General features: G+C 51.2%; 1 protein-coding gene across 6 annotated transcripts in view; it reads right to left on the reverse strand.

The window, feature by feature from the left end:
• Nucleotides 1-10,710, reverse strand: part of SSBP3 (single stranded DNA binding protein 3) — a 159,944-nt gene extending 149,234 nt beyond the window's left edge. For all 6 annotated transcript variants that reach the window (XM_079101541.1, XM_079101540.1, XM_079101539.1 and 3 more), the window contains exons 1-4: nucleotides 10,575-10,710; nucleotides 9,530-9,602; nucleotides 9,247-9,308; nucleotides 6,654-6,738 (exon numbers count right to left, since the gene is read on the reverse strand). In XM_079101541.1, the coding sequence (XP_078957667.1) occupies nucleotides 6,654-6,738; nucleotides 9,247-9,308; nucleotides 9,530-9,602; nucleotides 10,575-10,630 (276 nt within the window). In that variant the 5' untranslated portion in view covers nucleotides 10,631-10,710. The remainder of the gene's footprint in view (nucleotides 1-6,653; nucleotides 6,739-9,246; nucleotides 9,309-9,529; nucleotides 9,603-10,574) is intronic.
• Between the last annotated feature and the right edge of the window lie 3,031 nt (nucleotides 10,711-13,741).

Here is a 13,741-nt window from a genome sequence, read left to right on the forward strand (position 1 = left end):
AATATGCTTGTAAAAGAGTTTTCTGGAAAAACATTAGGGCTGTAAAGAGCAAGGGTTTTACACATATTCTATTACTTGACCCCCACGACAGCCATGCAAGAGAATCTGCATTCACCTTCTATAGATGCAGAAACAGGATCCTAAAGTCTACCCAGTCAAGTTTGGGCAAGTCAGAGCCCAAACCCTTCAAAATTCAGAGGATTCAAGGCACAGGAAAAGCATAACATCGAGAGACACATGGCCAAAACTCATCTCACAAAGCTGCAGAAAAGCCTGCTACTCTGGTAAATCAAAAACAAACAATGGTGATTGTCTATTTGCTGTAAGCTCCCAGCAATGTGTATTAAAGAAGTTTATGTGAATCATCTAATGCACTTGTGCCGTGGTCAGAATTATTACCAAGCTAAAAAAGATTAATTTTTCTAAACACTCTAAACCCTCAGACACTATTATGAAGGCTACTACTAGTGGAACACTTGTTATCTTGGCTGACAGGCCTCAAACACACCCCCAGCACTTCTCCCTCTTAAGACTTAAACACACACACTTTCACAGAGAGGCAGGAGGGACCAGAGACGGGGCCCAGACACCTTGGCCTGAGGTCCCCACTACAGAGTCTGCCTCCCTTACAAAACAGAGCTGACCAAAGGGACAGGGAGAGCTGGGTGTCTCCCAGCTCCCTCCAAGTGTTGGCTGGCACAGAGCTAACTCTCAGTCCAAGTTTGCAAATGCTTAGCTAACAAAGATGGCATTATGCAAAAGGCTGGTGCACAGTGCTGGTCTGGGAGTTCAAATGAAGTGACCACTGCCAAAAACTTTGTTTGGGTCCCCACCGCTCCCCCGCCCCACCTCCCTCCTTGAAATAAAGGGCAAGGATTTGCAATTTGGGGTCTTGCTGCCACTTGAAACCCATTAAGGTGGCTGCATGGCCTGGATTTTGGCAAAATGCAATTCCAGTTCTTCATTTAATGTTTAATTAGCTACCGATGAAGGAGTCTGGCAGCCTCTGGGGTTAAGAGGAACTGCAGAAAAGAGGGTGGTAGCCCAAAGAGGGGACTCGATACAAGTCTAAGCGCCAAGGAGAATGGGGGGGAGGAAAAAAATAGTGCGTATGTTTTGTTTTTTTAATCTGCCACACAAGGGTGCCAAGGGTCAGAGCCAGAGGCAAGCGATGAACTTGCCAGGACCTTGGGGCAGATAGCTAGCATGGCTTATCGCGGGGGACCACACCCCCCCAGCAGCTTGGAGCCCAGCTGCAGGCCTCTCCTATTCCTGCTCCCACTGCCACCCTCTGGTCCCCCTCCTCCCAAAGGGCTCTCACAGGCGCAGACATTCCCTGCCTGGCAGGAACCTCAGCTCAGCACATCCAAGGAGAGCCCTCTCAAATATCACTTTGCTATTTCAAACCCACCAAGGACGCTGGACCCCTGCCACGGTGCCACAAATACCTCAGCTCTCGCCCACGCCCATGACTCTGGGGCACTTTCCTATGTTAACCAATCCTCCTGGAGACAAAGTCTCACAGCTGGGGGTGCAGAGAGGGATCGGCAGAGCCTTGCTGGGTGAAAGCACAGGGCCAAGACAGCAAGTCAGATGAAAGCAGCCTCAGGTGTTCAAGCAGGGAAACTGAGGCAAGCAGGGACAGTTCCCCAAGGCCACAGGATCCGTGTGCGTTACACTCCCCAGATCTTCACTGGGGATCAGAGGAGGGCCTGGGGTTTGAAGCAGTCATCCGTGAACCTACTGCACAAAGTCTCCTTTAGGAGGATACATGCATTTTCTGAAAAGAAAGTCCACAGCTTTTATCACATTTTCCCTGCCAAAAGTGAATAGCCACTGCACCAAAACTACTTCCCCAGAGGTCAGGTAGCACCTCTGCCAGTGACTCTAGAGTTCACCTCACAGGAGCATCATTTAATTCTGTTAAATTCATTTCTTCAATGGAACACGTGGACACCAAGCAGGTACCAGACACACTCTGGGCCAACCATGTTCTGCAGGGATTCATTCATTATAATGAGTGTTGTCAAAGAGTAAAAGGTGGAATGTAAAAGATGGGAAACTGCTGGGCATGATGGTGCACACCTGAAATCCCAGTGATTCGGGAGACTGAGACAGTAGGATCCCAAGTTCAAGGCCCTGTCTCATAAAAAAGCTTTCAGTTCCAGCTCTGCCACTTCCTAAACTCCCTATCTGCCCTTGGATCAGCCACAGAAACTTCAGGCCTCAGTTTCTTCATCTGTAAAGTGGAGATGAGATTTAATAATAAATTCCAACCAACAGGGCAGTTGGGAGGCCCAACCACAATCAAGTATGTCAAAGCGTGTCCTGAAAAGTAGGGCAGACAGAACCTATCAGTGTCTCTAGCACCGTCAGCTCGAGGGCACTATGGGCTGCCCTACTCCAATCATTTTTGCCTCCAAAAGGAAAACACAAAAGTAGGCGCAAGGAGGAAAAAGAATTGCTGGAAGCCTGAGAAGGCACCAAAAAGACACTAACTCCACAGACCCGCCCTGGAGGAGGACCAAGTGGAGAAGGTGGCCAGGACAGCCCTGGGCCCACAGCTGGGAGTGTCCCTTCCTCAGAAGCACAGGACCAGACCAGTGTGGAAGAGAACCTAGAGGAAACCCCCACTGGGACCCTAAGGGCTCTCCTCAACAGGATGGGAAGTTCCACTCCAGCCTGAGGGAGCTGCAGGGAAAGCATTCCAGGGACTGGGGACCCTCCTGCAGCCACAGGTGCTCGCCTCATTTCAGGCAAACCAATTCTGAGAAAAGTCCACTTCAGATGCTGAGTCCCCAGAGCTCCATGTTACGTGTGGTCAATGTCAAGACTTTTGGGCTTAAAAACAATGAATCAAGAGAAGCCAAGCGGACAAGTTTAAGGGAGAAAATAGTGGCTAAAAAACTCACAAAGTTAAGGATAGTTTAAATTCCTCCCCACTCCAAGGCCTGGCAGCCTGGTCTGGAAGGGGGTCTCTGAGATTGACAACCCCTGACCCAAACATCAGAAAGGAAGACAAGTTGCCAAGATCAAGGTATCATTTCTATAAAAGAGCCAGAACCAGGACCCGTCCTCCTCCCTGTACCTTTCTAAGCACCCACTACCCACCAAAGACAGGGTCTGGTATCTAACTGCACAGACTCCCTACACTGTAAAAATCTTTGAAACTCCTTGACAGAAAACACAAGGCCAGCTGACACTCCAATTCACACTCCCCTTGATTTCTGAACTTAAGGCAACTAGTTAACCAACATTAAGACCACCTTGTTCAAGATCGCCCACAGAATTTAAGCCACTGAAAGAACATCTTCCACTATTCTGTTGGCTGTTACAGATCAGGTTACACCCTGACCCCAGGTTATCTGTTAGTTTTTACCCTTACTTAACTCCTTTGCTCCGTCAGCACATATGCCTACTATGTGCCACGTATTATGGAAGTTACAGAATGAATAGCTCATGGTCTCTGCCATGGGATGAATTAATAAGCTGTAGCCAGAAAGACCCACCCAAAGGAGAAGTTAGCCAGAAGAGTGCAGACAAACGACACCTGCTGGGAGGCCTGCAGGGCCAGGCAAGGTGGTACCCCAGAATCTGACTCTGTCCCTAGGATTTATCTCTCTGTGCCTCCATTTCATCTACAAAATGGAGTAGGCAACAAGCCTTCTCTCACAGGGTCTGCAGGTGAAATGAGGGACTAAAGCTACAGCAGCTGACACCCAGTCCAGTACATGGAAGGCTGCCAACAGAAGCTTGGCAAAGGTGGTTTTGACCAACACCAAGGTGGACTGGTTCACCACATGCAGAAACCTAACTGAAAAGTCCTCCAAGAAGAGGAACAAGATGGACAGGATTTGAGAAGATAAAGAGAAATGCATTCCAGGTAAGAAGGGGGAAATCCAGAAACTATCACAGTAACTTTAGCAGAAAGAATGAAGGCTAACTAGATGGTAGGCATGGAAATGGAAAAAACCATATGAAGGTTTGAGAAAGACAAAGGGGAAAAAAAACAAGATTCCTTTGCTTAATTTTTTTTTTTTTTTTTTTTTTTTTTTGGGGGGGGTGGGGTGCTGGGAATTGAATGCAGGGGCACTTTATCACTGATCTACATCCCCAGACCTTTCGATTTTTTATTTTGAGACAGGGTCTCACTAAGTTGCCAGGGCCTCAAACTTGTGATCCTCCTACCTCAGCCTCCCACATTGCTGGATTACAAGTGTGCACCCTGGCACCCAGTTCCTTTTCTTATATATTTCTTTTGTGCATGGTGCTAGAGATTGAACCCATCCCAGGCAAGTGCTCTACCTCTGAGCTACAGACCCAGTTCAAGTATTTCTTCATTTTCCAGTTGGATCTCTGTTGTTGTTGCCACCCCCCCTTAATTTCTTTAAAATCCCCATTTATCACTCCATTCCTGACCTGCCTCTTGAGCTATAGGACACCAGAAGGTCCCAATCTAGGAAAAATGGTTTTGATTCTGAAAGCTTTGAAGCATGGACCATGATCAATGTGACCTCATCTTTTAGTAGCATCTTCTCAATGCCAGTGCCAACCTCAGCAGTCCCACACAATTCTTCTGCCATTCTACTCAAGAAGTTACTGGTGACAAACCCATGTGCAAGCTTTCCCAGCCACCACACTGCTTCAAGAGGGAGACCATGACAAATTGTCAGAGTCTCACATTTTTTACCAGAGCACCTAACTTAGTTGAAAATCATTAACTTCTCTGAAAGGTACCCTGTAAAAGATAGCATAGATTTCTTATATCGAGAGACTGCTTGAAATGGGCCTTCCTACTCATCCACCCACTCTAAATGAAGCCATTTGCAAAGTGGTGAAAGACAAGCAATATAGGGTGGCTGTCCACAGACTAAAAAAAAATAAATAAAAAGCCAGTCACGGTTCATACCCATAATCTCAGTGACACAGGGGGCTGAGACAGAATGATTCAAGTTCGAGGCTAGCCTCAGCATATTAGCAAAGCCCTCAGTCAATTAGTGAGACCCTATCTCAAAATAAAAAAGAAAAAGACAGGAGATGTAGCTCAGTGATAGAATGCTTGCCCAGCAAGCACAAGACTCTGGGTTCAATCCCCAGTACCTTAAAAAATAAAAAAACTATAACTACAACAACAAAAAAAAAAAAAAGCAAGATTTTTTTTTTTACTTGGTAGAAAGGTCAAACTCACCAACTCTTTTTATATGGTTGCTCTACCTCTTAGCCTCCCCTAACTCCAGTTCAGGAAACCCTATGATCATCACCACAAGATTTTTCCCAGAAGAACCACATCACAAGTGAAATAGTCACCTCTCCCTTTTACTACTACAAGTACACCAGGCCAGAAGTACCACTCACTGGTTTCTCTTTCTAAGCCCTGAGGAGGACACAGGAACGAGTCAATTTTCTCAGCATTCCACTCCACAGGCATTAACTTTTCAGTCATAACAAATTCCATCACATCAAATATGCTAAAAACTAGCAAGCCCCCAGCTCAGTCCCTAACTCCTTCTATTACAGGAGAAATTTCCACCATGACAATATTCATGACATTGGGATTTGACCACCTGTGAAACTCATCCAGATGGGATCTGTTCTTATGCCAGTTTCAAACTGCATGCAGAGGATACAGATGGTATGGACAAGCAGATGAGACCTGACGACCTTCAAGAAACCAGCTTCCACGCTCAGCACACAGGAACCATTCCCACCCACCTCATGCCAAAGAGCAAGATTCAACAGATCCCCTACTGTGTGCACCCACATGCACGCACACGCATATTCAACCATCCATGTGGCCAGAGGAAAGAACTGGAAGGAGGTCAAGAAATGGAAGGAGGTCATGGAAGACCTTCAGACACTTCCTTTTCTGTTTTCTAGCAGATCCTAACTTGTTTCATGAGACTGTAAAGCAGATTTGAAGTTCTTATTTTTTTGAAGGTGAGTACCATGGGAGATGGACAAAAGGCAGACATCTCTCTTATAATTTCACAACTCTGAAGAAACTCATCCAAGGTAAAACATGAATGATAGGGTAGAAGGCACCACAACTTGATCAAATTAACTAGTTCACAAGAATATTTTGGGCACAGGATTATGGACTAGCTGAGTGCCCCAGACTACACATCATCCTAGTATACACAGTCTGAGCCCCACCCACCAAACACATACCTGCACACTCCATAATTTGAAAGATCACTCTCTGGAAAGTAGAGCCCAGTGTCCATTCCACCAAATTCCCATTCAATCATCCCTTCCATTCCAAGTGCACATTCGCTTTTTACATTTTGGTTGTGTTCACTTTTCTCTTAGGCCAACATCAAACAGGCTCAGTTTCCTCCCAGCTAACTGTCCACTCTTCACACAAACCTCACGTGGTTCTGAGCCCTGCACAACATCGTTCAATTCTCCAGATAGGTATCTACATTCTTTTGCATAATTACAACATAATGAAATACCACTCACCAAGTTAGAACACTGCGGGAGGAGGGTATGAGGGGAGGGCAGTGAGGAGGTGGGTGGGCAGGAGAACGGAAAGAAAGGCAAGGAGAAAATAAAGACCACTGCCAACTGGCTGTATATTTGCTTTTGGTACTGAAGAAGTTAGAGCTATCCAACCCTATAATTATTGCCAGGATTAAAGATTTGTTACTCACGTAATCATGAAAGGCTTTTGCTTCACTCGAATGTTCACAAGTGTCTCTCCTTTCAGGAGCCGCACAGTAAAGGTCCCAAAATACGCTGTAAGTCGAAAAATAAAATAAGATCAGGTTACTAATTGTTACTTGTGTATACAACAGAAAGTGCACAATGCACAATGCTAACAGCTCCAGGTTTCCTCGAGGCTATACTGCACCTTCCAGCTTTCCTGGGGCAAACTCAAGCCTAGAAAACAGAACAGATCCAACCTCTCTGGCAAGGCAGACATTTGTAATAAGAGTAACACTTCCCACCTACCAAGCACCTACTATGCCTCACACTGATGATACTGCCCATGGCTACCATGTACTATGAATGAAGTGATCCTCTCCCCACTGGAGCCACTGAAGTTTGGAGGAATCAGACCAATCCACCCATAGGTAGCAAGGTAGGAATCTGGGGAATCCATGCCTGTCCCATCTGTGTCCCTTTTACCACCCCAAAACAAAATGGCTGCATACTATAAAAAGGCTAAGTTGTCAAAACACACAACTACAATACACATGCATAGCAATCTGCAATTATGGCAACACAGGGAACCTTTAGGTTCTTAATCCCAGAGCCCACACCCCTACTTCCCCCACCCACCAAAAACACATGCCAATCAGACTAAAGGGGGGCTGTGGTCTGCCACACATCTCACTGAAACAGGGCCCTCTTCAGAAAGCATCCATTCAGTGAGGACTGGGGAGGGAAAGCAGACCCAGAACGGCCACCTCAGCCTTGTGACACTTGTGATGCTATATGATCACTCCAATACTTGGTATGAAATGAGAACACATGCACAAGTTCTCTGCAAACCAGGGGAGGCCATATGAACACGGAGTAGTCCGTGGAATTAACAAAGGGCCTTAGAAACATTTTAGATCAGGAGTCAATGCCTGGGACAGAACCAGTTTGAAGGGTACAGTGGGCACCAGAACCAGGTCTGACTCACGTTCAGTGCTCCTGTGCCCACCACAGCCAGCTCCAGTCAACAGACAAGACACACTTACAGTGTGTGAATAAATGCAGCCTGCCCCCATCAGACCAGCTCCACTGCTTCCTCTGGCTCCAGAAAGCTGTGGTCTTTTGCTCAGGGTCAAATTGAAGGAGGCAACTTTTAACAAACCAGACCACAGCCACTCAGAGCTACCATGACCTGAGCCCAGCACAACAGAGTCCACATTCCTGAACCTGAGACAAGGATGGAGAAGCTTCAGGGATTCTGGATATAACAGGAAAACAGGGATTTCTATGGCTGCAGGGCAGGAGTGGCAGCTAGAGAATGTTCTTTCCTGCATTCTGGAACTGCACATTGGATTAACTCCTCCAAGCATAAAAGGTCTTCAGACTCCCAACTTTTCAGGCCTTTCTAAGTAACTTTCACTCAAAAGCTTAAGTTTCTACAAGATCCAGGCAGTCAGACCCACCAACCCCATCCACACAATCCCTCCAAAACAACCGCAGCCAACCTATCACCGGCTCCTACAGGTGGAATCCTTACGCCACATCAGGCGCCTCCAACACCGGCAGTTGGGAGGTTGGCAGAAGTAATTAAAAACTCATTTTCTCTGCACAAGTTAGAACAGACACTTCATCCTCCCACTGTTCAAAGAGACTTGAAACAGTAACCCGAGCCGGCGGTCAGGTAAACGTGCTAAGATCCCAACCACGAGGCACTCCGTTTTCCTGAACTCCACCAAAATATCAAAAGCGACTCTGCTTTCTTTTCTTTTTCAAAAGGATGTCAAAGACTCCACCAATCAGTCCCACAAAACACCCAGGTCAAACACTCATGACAACTTGCTCATTTTGACCCTTAATCCTCCCTCCTGCCTGCCACAAATCCCATGCTGAGACCAGACTGCTGTGGTAGCAGAGCAGCAAGACCCACAGGCCTGGAGGGAAAGTCACAGATAAGGAGACAACCCCTAACTACAAACCGCAAGCACCAGGTCACCTCTAGGCAGTTTTAAGTTCTTGGTAAAATAAAGTTCTGTGGGTTCAGGGATGCTGGGGGTGGGGATGGCACAGAGGACAGGAAGGTCCAGTCAGTCTGAATCAGTATCATTACAGGAAGTGGCAACTCTTTCTTGCTTTTTCTCAGAGTGTGTGGAAAAGACCCAAGAGATGTTCCCTCTCATGGTTTGGAGCTTATAGAAGAAAAAGCAAGGGACAGACCAGTTGTAGAACAGACATGGTGTCCCTACCACTCAGCCCTGCCCCCACTCCTCTCTAATTAAAGCAGCATGCAAGACTGACAAAAACCCTTTAAGGATTTTTCAAGCCCCTGCCTAGTGCCCCGGATTGAGATGGAAAAGCAAGAAGTTTCTACCCAGCCCATGAGATTAGTTGGTTTTCTATAGGAGGAGAAACACCAGGAAAAAACTTTAGGCAGCAGCCTCTTCTTCCCTTTTCTCTTTGGCCAGACCTGGTCTAAGCAGCCAGAGGTGCCCTGATCAGTGTAAAGCAGAGGTGGAGGGTCTGTTTCAAGCCTCTGGCCTTTGTTTGCTTGGACCCAGGGCTCAGAACAAAACACACACACTCAAAACTATCACACAAACTTACCACCACCAGGAGTGCAAAAACCCAGGCGGTTCTCCCAGCGTGATGTTTTTTTCCCATCGAATCTGGAAAAGAGGAAGCAGAGGCAGCTTAGAGAAGTAGACAGGAGGGCAGGTGGGGGGCTTCCCAGAGCCAAAAGGCTGTGAAGACCCACCAACAATAAATGCCAAAAGGTGATAAAAATTCAAAATGGTGGCCACAGTGGCTGCTCCTGAAAACAAAGGCTCTAAGAATAGTGGGGAGGAGGGGGTGTCAAGAAACTGGATGCTGGGGGAGTCCCACTCACCTCCGATAAGAAGGTCTGTGCAGATTTCTGTGCTCCTACGTGCAGTAAATATTCGTAGACGTATAAAGCTAACCTGTAAGGGGGTAAAGTGAGAGGAATGGGTCAAAACACACCGGGTACTCGCTCTGGACCTTGCCTACTTAGGCTCTGAGTCCCCACTGCGCTGTCCCCTTGTGGCCCGGACCAGAGGTGAGCAGTTAACACCCCAGACAGGGCCTCGGGGCTAACAGTTAGGGGGTGGATACCATGGACCGACTGCCTGAAGCCACAGGGGCTGGAGAGCGGCCCCCAAACTTGAACTTCCAAGTGGTGTCAGGGCCAAACCCATCTAAGTCTCAAACTCGCAGGACACCCGACCCAACCTCCGTTTCCGTACGCACTCCTGCTGGCACCCTCGCCCAAGCTTTGGGGTCCGGTCAGACTCAGTCCTGGTCCGGGTGCTCGGCACGCTCTGGAGAGGGCAGCAAAGGGCCGCCCTCACCACTAACCCCCAAACAACTATCCCCAAAGCCTGGGGCCAAACCGGCGCCGCCGTCCCTGCCCAGTCTGCGCCCTCCGGAGCCTCCAAGGCCGCGGGCAGGGAAGGGAGAGCGCTCCCGGTCGAACAAAGCCCCCGGCACGCACTTCTCACGCCGCGGGCGGACAAAAGGAGTCTTCGGGGCTGCAGAAGCCACGCGCCCCCGGCCCGATCCGGGTGGGCAAAGTGCAGCCTCCGCGACAAGAGCCTGGGCTGGGGCGAGCGCACCGCACCCGCTCGCTGCGGGACCTCGCCCACCCCTCACCACAGGCGCCCCGACGGCCGCGAGGCCACCTAGTGCCCCTGGCCAGCGGCTACCCCGCCGCCCCTTCCCTGGTGCCCCAGCCTCCGCCGGTTCCCAACAATGGGCTCTCCCACGCTGCGGCCAGGAGAAGGGGCCGAGCAGGCGGGCGAAGCCCCGCGGCCGGAGGACAAGCAGCCCCCAGTCCCCCGCCCGCCCACCTGCCTCCCACCACCCGCCCGCCCGCAGCCTGGCGGCGCGCGGCCGCCACTCGCAAGGAGGCTTACTTTTCCCGAGCCTGCCCGTCCGAGGGCACCGCCGAGCCTTTGCCTTTGGCAAACATGGTTTGCAGAGAAGAGGGCGCCGAGCCCCGCCGCCGCCGCCGCTACCGTCCGGTTCTGCCGAGCTGCCCTGCTCCTGGCCCCCTCCCGGCGCTCGCTCGCTCGCTCGCGCTCCGCTCGCCGCGCTCCCTCCCTCCCCCCCGGCGCTGGCTCCGCGCTCTTTCCAGCTGTCAAAGCGTCAGCCCCGGCCGCGGCCCCATCGCCCTGGAACTCCTCCCGCGCCGGCTCGGCCTGCGCTGTGCCGCCGCCGCCCGGCTGCCTGCCGCTCGCTCGCTCGCTCGCCCAACCGCCCGCGCGCCCGCCGCCCGGCTCCGCCTGCGCCGCCCTCTGCGCCTCCGGCACCGCTGCCGCCGCCGCCGCCGCCGCTGGTCTAGTTGGAGCTCAACCGAACGTGGCTGCCCGGGCAGGGAGCGCGGCGGGCGGCAACGCCCCGCGACGGACGGCCGCCTCGGCCAATCGGCGCGCGGGGGTGGGCCCGGGCGGCCGGCAGGGACGCCCTGTCAGCGCCGGCCGCGGCAGTCCCGCTGCGCCGCCTCCACGAGCCGCGGCCGCTCCAGCGCCCGGCCGGGGGTGTACGGGGGCGAAGGCTCTGTGGACCAGCGGGGGCGATGCGGGTCGGGCGGGGGCGCTGGGAGTCTGGCCAGCGCTCCCCCCGCGGACCCCGGGGGCAGGGGGCGCTGCGGCGGCGTCCGAGGGGAGGGGGCGCGGACCCCAGCGGAGCGGGCTCTCCCCTCCTGCGCAGCCCTTTGCTTATCGGCCTCGCCACCCCGCCGCGGCCGGCGCCCGCCCAACCCTTATCTCACCCCCCCCACCAGGTCCGACCCCGACCCCTCCTCAGACCCAGCGCGGCCCGCCGCCCCGCCCGGCCCCCCGGCCCCCCGGCCCCTTGCGCCTAGCCTGGCTTTGGAGCGCCGGGTCCGGCTCCACGCTGAGAGCTGGGCGCTCAAGCCGGCGCCGAGACGCGCGGCTGCTCCTTTACTAGATCATTAAAATACTTTGGAAAACCCCAAAGTGGAGCCGCGCGAAAATGGCCCTAAGCGTGCTTTGGGGATCCTTGGGGGAGGGGACGGGGGGCTTGATCTAAAGGGAGGCTGAGTGATTTCTCCCAAATTTCCAAGGTTTGCCAGCCCAGGCAAGTTAGCTCCTCGCCTTCTCCACCCGGAAGGGTGCTGATCGGGGCTGGGGGAACGAGGGGGGCGTCACCTGAGGGCCCCGCGACTCCGAATGCTTGCCGCAGAGATCTGCAAACTTCAAATAAATGAAGCCAAATTGGGGAGTGGGGGGGTGAGAGTCAGGCGTGGGGGGAGGGGAAGCTTCCATTGTCAGTGACCCAGGTGTACAATGGGAAATTGAGAGGGGGGCTGGCAGAGTGACCCAGCTATTTGCTACTGACTCCTTTCTGTCCACGCCAAGATCCTTGAGAATACGCTGAGTGACCCTCATTGGAGACCCTTAAAACCAGAAACCGGCGAAATAGGGGAAGGCTCCCCCATTTTCGGGCTGTTTTTAGAGCGCGGTTCTCTTTAAATGTGATAAAACACTATCGGCACTGTCTCTTTAAAAGAGTCAAGCAGAAAAAGCTGTGTAAGCGCTGATTGGCTGCCTGTTTGGATACATCTTTAGGGGAGCCTTGAAACTGTTAGCCTAGGTTGATTTTTTTTTTTTTTTTTTTTAACTGCGCTGTTCCAATAAACAAGTAACGCCCCTCCCCCTAACATGCCTCGCACCAAACAATTAAAGGATAGGTCAGTGTCCTGGGGAAAACACGTTTCAAGTAGAAAAACTCAGAACTAGATTTCAACAAAATAAACAATAATTCCCTACCATTAAAGTTTGCTTATTTTGCTCTGTAGAAGAGAGAAAAGGGGCTTTTAAAAGAAATGCCCCGCAGCAAACTGATCTGCATTGGTTCACGAAGGAGACTCTGGGTACATTTTTGGAATAATGTTCTGCTCAGTCTAACAGCCTCCCTAAATTAAAATACAGCCGGGCCCTATGAACTCCTCTGAATTCACTCCGCTCAGCCAAGGACCCAGAGCTCACAAGGGAAGGGGGGAAAAAAGGGAAAACTGAACCCTAGTTTTTGGGTGTCTCTGTTCTAGCCCCTAGTTTAAAGGTTGTTTTATCAATGAGGGAAGAAGCATGGAGATCAGGAGTTGAAATACCATGATAGGGGAGAGAAGGAAATAATTACAGTTATTTTTCCCTTAGGCGGTTTAATTTAATAGAGCCAACTTAAGGTGCCTGAGAGTCCACACTAATGAAATCGGCCTGCTCATACCCTGTCCCTGGACCTCCTGTTTTTGATGGACTAGAAATGGCCGGGGATGGCTTGTCAACACACTGACTCACAAGATGCCTGACTCATCTTGTGTCTGCAAGGCCCACAGATGATTGAGGATCCATGGGGTTCTGACTGAGGGAAAGCACTGCCAGTCTCTCCCAGGTTGGCCAATTCTTATCAGGGTGGGGGCTGCAGCAAAGCGGGCCAGTCAAGTGACAAAGGTTCTGTGGTGCTAAGATTTCCCTTCTTTCTTTTTCTTTGGCCCTTTCCTGCAAAAGAACTAACCCCTCCTTCCAGAGCATGTATGAGGAGAGGGAAGGATGGGGGTTGGGGGACCCTGTGCCAGGCACTTAATTCCTGTGGTCTGCCCTTTGCTAGGCCTTGACACAGAATGAGGCCCCATGTGGGTTCTTGGTGGAGCTAAAAAAGATGCGGGGAGGACCCAAGCAGAGGGAGCAAGGCGGTCGGTGTCTTAACCACCCTGCCTACTGACCTGAGAAAACTGATGGGTTCTCTGAAAGCGGGGGCCACTGGGCAACCCCAACTAGATGTGTGGTTGCTGGCACAGTTATCCAAAATGGTGGTGGGATCAAAAGTAAGTCAGTCAGTCCAAGCATCGGTGGATGATGTTCCAGACCCCAGCCAACCCCACCCTGCTAGAACCCCCCCCATCCCCACTTCCCCAGAACTCAGTCTTAGTCCCGGGATGTCTGGTCCCAACCCCTTCCCTCACGGTTCCATCATTTTGTTTTCCAGGTCCTGGGGATTGAATGCAGGGGCACTTTATCACTGAGCTACATCCCCAGTCCCTTTTTAAATTTTGAAACAG

The sequence above is a fragment of the Sciurus vulgaris genome (genome assembly GCF_902686455.1).
Source record: "Sciurus vulgaris genome assembly, chromosome: 1".
Lineage (NCBI taxonomy): Eukaryota > Metazoa > Chordata > Mammalia > Rodentia > Sciuridae > Sciurus > Sciurus vulgaris.